The sequence below is a fragment of the Euprymna scolopes genome, chromosome 43 (assembly GCF_053919585.1).
Source record: "Euprymna scolopes isolate OS-2025 chromosome 43, ASM5391958v1, whole genome shotgun sequence".
NCBI lineage: Eukaryota > Metazoa > Mollusca > Cephalopoda > Sepiida > Sepiolidae > Euprymna > Euprymna scolopes.
In genome coordinates this window covers 28394131-28400590 of record NC_136524.1, presented here as the reverse complement: position 1 = coordinate 28400590, position 6460 = coordinate 28394131, and the positions used below count along the sequence as shown (strand labels likewise).

At 35.2% G+C, this 6460-nt stretch overlaps 1 protein-coding gene across 1 annotated transcript in view; it reads left to right on the top strand.

Moving 5' to 3' along the window:
• The first annotated feature begins 4644 nt into the window (after window positions 1-4644).
• Window positions 4645-6460, top strand: part of LOC145268257 (neuroendocrine convertase 2-like) — a 328833-nt gene continuing 327017 nt past the window's right edge. Inside the window, exon 1 of the mRNA XM_080123602.1 lies at window positions 4645-5548. Coding sequence (XP_079979728.1) covers window positions 5327-5548 — 222 coding nt within the window. The 5' untranslated portion in view covers window positions 4645-5326. The remainder of the gene's footprint in view (window positions 5549-6460) is intronic.

The window sequence follows — 6460 nt, the reverse complement described above, 5'->3', positions numbered from 1 at the left end:
AAAACATAAAATAAACTCATTCATGTAAGTAAAAAAAAGTAGCATTTACTGCCTTTGGTAACAATTATTTATTGATTATTTGTTTTGTTTTTCACCTTTTTTTCGACTAACCATTCTTAAATCTCACTATAAAATCAATTTTTCCAAGTACATTTTAGGTGGGGGGGCATTCCAATCTCCCCGAAGGGGTTTGTATTACTGTACACGGGTTTGTATTACTGTACACATAGATTCGAAAAAGTTGTCAAAAAACAAATATATTACAAATAAATGTTATCAAAAGCAAGATAAGTTACTTTTCTGCCAAACTGGCTAGCGATTTTCTGGACATTTCTTTCTCCTGATCTCGCGGGTTTTTTAAAAATCTTAGTTGACAACATTGCATCACTAAAAAACACCACAGGATGTGTTTACAATATGGTAAATTTTCAATGGGTTTATTGATAATGTAACCATGTGATTGAACTTTAATTTAAATTAACCACACGTGGTCGAAAAATGAATGCCGACGCTCAAAGTGTATACGCATTTTGATTCCTCCCTTTACTTAAAAAATTCACCAAAAATCAGGAAATTAACGAATTTTAATGAAAATTGCAGTATTTTTCAAATAATGATCGCAGAATATAATGAACTAATTTTTTTACTTAACTCTTGGTGAAAATGTTTTATTTTGTTTAAACAAAAAATACCTTTACTAAAGTTATGGTTTTCAGTAGTAAATAAAAAACGCAAGAATTTATTTTTGCTTTTTTTAAAGCATCGTAATTTGTAACAATAAAAAATAATTTTTACAGTAACATTACGAAAAAAGCCCCTAAAGTCGGTATTAATGTATTCGATATAACTCGAAGAAAAATGAATTATCGGATACTATTCAGGAAATTAAAGATTCAACTAGATTCCTATTTCAGTCACCTAAATTATTTAAGGTGAAATGAGTTTAGGAATATATAGCCAAACCTAAATATTTTTTTTTGGTAAATATCCAGATACGCTACTACAGAACACCGACCACTCTAATTTGTTTGGGGGGGATGTGATGTTGGGGCGCGCGCGCCAACATCACATCCGCTCCCCCCCCCGCTCGCGCCCCCAATGTACAAAGTAAAATCTTCGGAAAATGTTAAATGGTGTTCTAATTGGTAAATGTCGGTGCGTTAATTACGGAAAATTTGAAAATTCGATGTTCCAGGTAAAAAAAAACCCAGATAAATTAGCCCCCCCCCCTACTCCAACTTGGTGTGCTTTTCTTTTTTTATTTTATTTCTTTTTCAGCTAATTTTAAATTTTCCACCCAAAAAGCGCTATAATGTATTTTTGAAAATTAGAAAATTCTATGTCCTGGAAAAAAAAATCCCCTACCCCCAACATAGTTTGCTTGGTGAAGCCGTCGTTTATGCTACAGCGTGCATGCGCGTAGCATAAACGGATGCTGCAAAATGGTGGAAAGAAGTTCGTGGGTTCAGGGGTAAATACCATGCAAACGGTAAATTTGCCCCAAGTTTGACTATCAGATTCGTTGTCAGCGACCTCAATTACCTATAAAAAAACAAATTAGAGTGGTCGGTGTTCTGTAGTAGCGTATCTGGATATTTACCCTTTTTTTTCTTGCTTAAAAAATAGCATTAATACAGTAAGTTAGGTAAACTGACTTTTTCGTTTAAAAATGGAATTATTTCCCTTTCGCTATTAACTTTTAAAAAAAATATTTTTTTTTTAATAAATATTTTGTGGAGTTTGTATTACTGTACACATAGATTCGAAAAAGTTGTCCAAAAAGAAATATATAACAAATAAATGTTATCAAAGGCACGATAAGTTACTTTTCTACCAAACTGAATATATTTTTCGAGTTTTTATTCAATGTAACATGTTTATTCACCTCGAAAACCATACAGTGTTTACCGATGTATTGGAACATTCAAGATGGCGTCTGATTCTCTCTTTAACACGGTAAGTTTGGGAAAAGATGTTATAAATAAAAAAACGGATAAAATACTGTTAAAAACTCGCTCAATATATGTTACCGTGACATAGGTTGACATATATTCGGCGGGTTTTTAATACTATTTTGTATAGTTTTTTTTATTTATAACACCTTTTTCCATACTTACGGTGTTAAAGAGGGTGTGAGACGCCATCTTGAATTTTCGAATACATCGGTAAACACTGTATGTTTTTCGAGCTGAATAAATATGTTACATTGAATAAAAACGCAAAAAATATATCCAGTTTGGTAGAAAAGTAACTTATCTTGCCTTTGATAACATTTATTTGTTATATATTTGTTTTTTGACAACTTTTTCGAATCTATGTGTACAGTAATACAAACACCCATTTTGTGTTTTATATACATAAAGTACAATTGTTGAATGTTACTGTTTTGATTATATTCGTTGGGGGGCACAATTAAGAAATTAAGAAAAATTAAAATTAAGCGAAATTTAAGTTTCCGTTCCATTTTTACAACAACCGTAAAGCAGTGCATACTCAGCAAGTTTTATCGTAATTTATAAGCATATTGAAACACTAAATAAACATTTTATTTATTTTTTTGCATAATTAATGATGGAAGTATTTTTCTGTTTATTTTCTTAACATCTGTTAAAAAAAAAATAATTTGTACATTCTCTTGAAAAAAAGAATCAAACTTTTCTCTACTTTCACATGTGTTCCATTTTAACAAACTGAGCCACAGCAACGCGTGGCCGGGTACAGCTAGTATTATATATATATTGGATTTAGATATAAATATTGTGTGTGTGTATATATATATATATATATATATATATATATATATATATATATATATTGGATTTAGATATAAATATTGTGTGTGTGTGTATATATATATATATATATATATATATATATATATATATATATATATATATATATATATCGAGAGATTCGAACCCTGGAAACAGAAGTCATGTCTGGCTTCATTAGCAAGGACCCGAACCACTCGGTTACCGACAACCGCGAGAGATACAGTTGAAATTAAACATTTATTCATTTTAAATGCTTTTAATGTCAATCAGAGTGATCAAATCATTATATGACGATCTACGCATATGAGCTAATTTGACCGACATATTACAACTGAAAGTGCTCAACGACAAGAAACAAGTTTCTGAAAGAGGCTAACATAATTATTTACTATAATAATTAAATCCCTACAGACACTAGTGTTTAATCCTTTCGGGAATCATCAGTGCAGGGTGTCACGATTAACGACAGTCGAGAGATTCGAACCAACAGCAACAGAAGTAATGTCTGGGCTTAATTAAAATGGATCCGAACAACCCGGCTACCGACAACCGTGAGCGATACAGTTGAAATTAAACATTTATTTTATTAGGGAGGGAGAGAGAGAGAAAAAGAGAGAGAGAGAGAGAGAGGGAGAGAGAGAAAGAGAGAAAAAGGAGCAGGTTATATATATATATATATATATATATATATATATATATATATATATATATATAAAGAGAGAGAGAGAGAGAGAGAGAGAGAGAGAGAGCACGTATGGTAAGAAAAGCGACCAGCAAAAATAAATAGATAAATAAATAAATAAACTGATTGTATGCAGAGAACGCATTATCTTTTGTTAGTTTAAAGAAATCCTATTTAGAAAGAAGGGAAACATCACGTGATCTACACAAAGAGAATTCACCTGTCGGAGTCAGTATAACGTAAAGAGAAAGAAACGGATATCTAGAATGAATGCGCATGTGTTTGTATGCATGTATGCATGCGCACTCGCGCTTGTGCGTTTGGGAGGGAGGGAGAGAGAGAGAGAAAGAGAGGAAGAGAGAGAGAGAGAGAGAGAGAGAGAGAGAGAGAGAGAGAGAGAGAGAGAGAGAGAGAGAGAGTAAACATTAAGAACGTGTGGATATCATTCATTTCTCATAATAAAATCTGCGTCAGGGTTCTACACAATAAACTCTCTCTCTCTCTCTCTCTCTCTCTCCTCTCACCGACCCTCTATGCAATTGTCTGTTCACCAGAGAAGCAGTAACGGTGATACAGTAGTTCGAAGATTAAATACGCTGGTGTAAGCACTATAGGAAGGGGGTACCATGTGCGACCACAGCTGTAGTACTAGCGGTAGTACTAGCAGTAGTAGCGACACCAGAAGCAGTGGTACGAAACGCATTATTAATATTATTAGCAACTGAATCAGCTGCAAGTACCACCCCATATAACTTGATATAGTCGACATTATTGTACCCGCACCCCCTCTGTCTCTTTCTCGCGGAACAAGGTGGAGTGCTCTACAGATAGTGAAAGGGAGAGAGAGACAGGCACAGAGAGATAGTGTAAGATAGGCAGAGAGAGAGAGAGAGAGAGAGAGAGAGAGAGAGAGAGAGAGAGAGACAAAGAGAGTGAATGGCGAAAGGGACAGATTGAGAGGGAGATCGAGTGTGAGAGAAAAAGAAATAGATATAGAACCAGAGACATTGAGAGAAAAGGGAGAGAGAGAGAGAGAGGAGGAGGAGACGAGACAGAAGGAGGGATAGACAGAGAGCGAAAGGGGGAGAGAGAGGGGTTAGAAAGGGGAAGAGAGAGAGAGGGGGCGAGAGAGAGAGAGAGAGAGAGAGAGAGAGAGAGAGAGAGAGAGAGAGAGAGAGTGAGTTACCCAAACAGGTCAAGATTCTTTTTCATATTTAGTCAGTCAAACTAGATAACCTCCTACAGATCTTTATATAACGGACCAGAGCGCAAACGTACTCCGTCATATGATCATATATACTTGAACTATATATATCCATGTATCCGAATTCTACAGAGAAGAAGATCTGTATATACATATACATATATACTATTCTATTTTAGAACCAGCTCATACAACAGTTTCAGTTTGACTTTATTCATAGTGAAAGTGAAAGTAGGTCCACTGTGATACGTAGATGAATGGAGAGAGACTAAATTAGTATTAAGTGGCTAACAAAAGGCAAACATTGCTGACAACGATTGTTGATTGTCTTTGATTATCGGACACCAGCTTTTAACATTATATCTTAGCTTGTTACATACGCATATATATATATATATATATATTTTTTTTTTTTTCGTGTGTGAAGTTTTAGATCTTAAGCGAAGATAAATTTAGATAAAAGAAAAAAAAGCAAAGAACTAACGTAAACTCTCTAGCAATACTAAAAAGCAAAACAAAAACAAACAGAGACAAAAAGAAAACTCTCTCTCTTTTACACACACACACACACACACACACACACACACACACACACACACACACACACACACACACACACAAACAAACAAACAAACAAACAAACAAACACTACATAAAAAGAAAAAAATGGGTCTATCTGGTTCAAACATTTTTGGAAGTGCAAATATGGTATGCAGACTTCTTCTTACTATTCTTTTCCTGATTTTTTGGACACCTTCAACAGAGATTTGCTGTTATGCCTCCGATGAGGTTATCACAAACTCCTGGTATGTCCAACTTCATGGCGCTGGCGGTGTTCCTCTTGCGAAACAAATCGCCAAAAGGGCTGGATTTACTTATATATCACCGGTGAGTAGTTCGTCAACCTTGTTCGTATTTTAAAATAGTCCTTCCCCCCAAAAGTCTACGCATGTGTTTTATTAACCCCACAGTTGCGAATGGTTATATAATATAACTTCCTAGCATTGCCACTAACGTTACCGAACGAATTTTATCGACGAATCTTTAATTCCAGGTAACTAGAAGGATATCATGGAATCAGTCTAAGAATAACAACATAGGTACTAAATTTAAATTCCTCCTTCACTCACATGTGAAAGGAACTATCCTCCACAATTTACTGATTCGCTACAAACTTATTCTAAGTCGATAATGAATGTATATTTTTCTAAAACTGTAACGTATGTTGTACTGTCTATCCTTTGTTTTCTTTGTAGTAGTGCAGCGTATCCCCCCCCCCACATGAAAATGATAAATAATCGCTAGTTTTGTGACTGAAATACACCTTATCGCAAAACAGAAGATAGCATCAGATAAAACTGAAAGCCGTGTCCCTGGGAAGAAAGTTCTTAATGTCATGATCGTTAGATACGCACTTGTTGGCAAAACATGGAACCCCCGCTCGATATCCTGTAAATGTTAGATGTCCTAGTTCCTATTTACAATGCCTCCCCACGGGACAGAGTTAGACACCAGGGTCGTTTTTTAACGTGGAGAAAAGGAACAAAAAATAAAAATTGTCTCAGTCGTGAAGGATTTCTCCGCCACTAACAGAGAATAAGAAATTGGTGTGTAGCATCTGAAGAACAGATGGTATTTATTTGCTCCCCCACCGAGCAAATTAGGCACAAGGCCGATTTTTAAAGTGAGGAATGAAGGGGAAATGGGGACCAACTCCCCGGGGAGTAGGGGAGCTGGATAGTGATAATTGGTATGAAGGGTTGCCCCTACATTGACCAAGGTCTTATCTGTGGGGTCGCC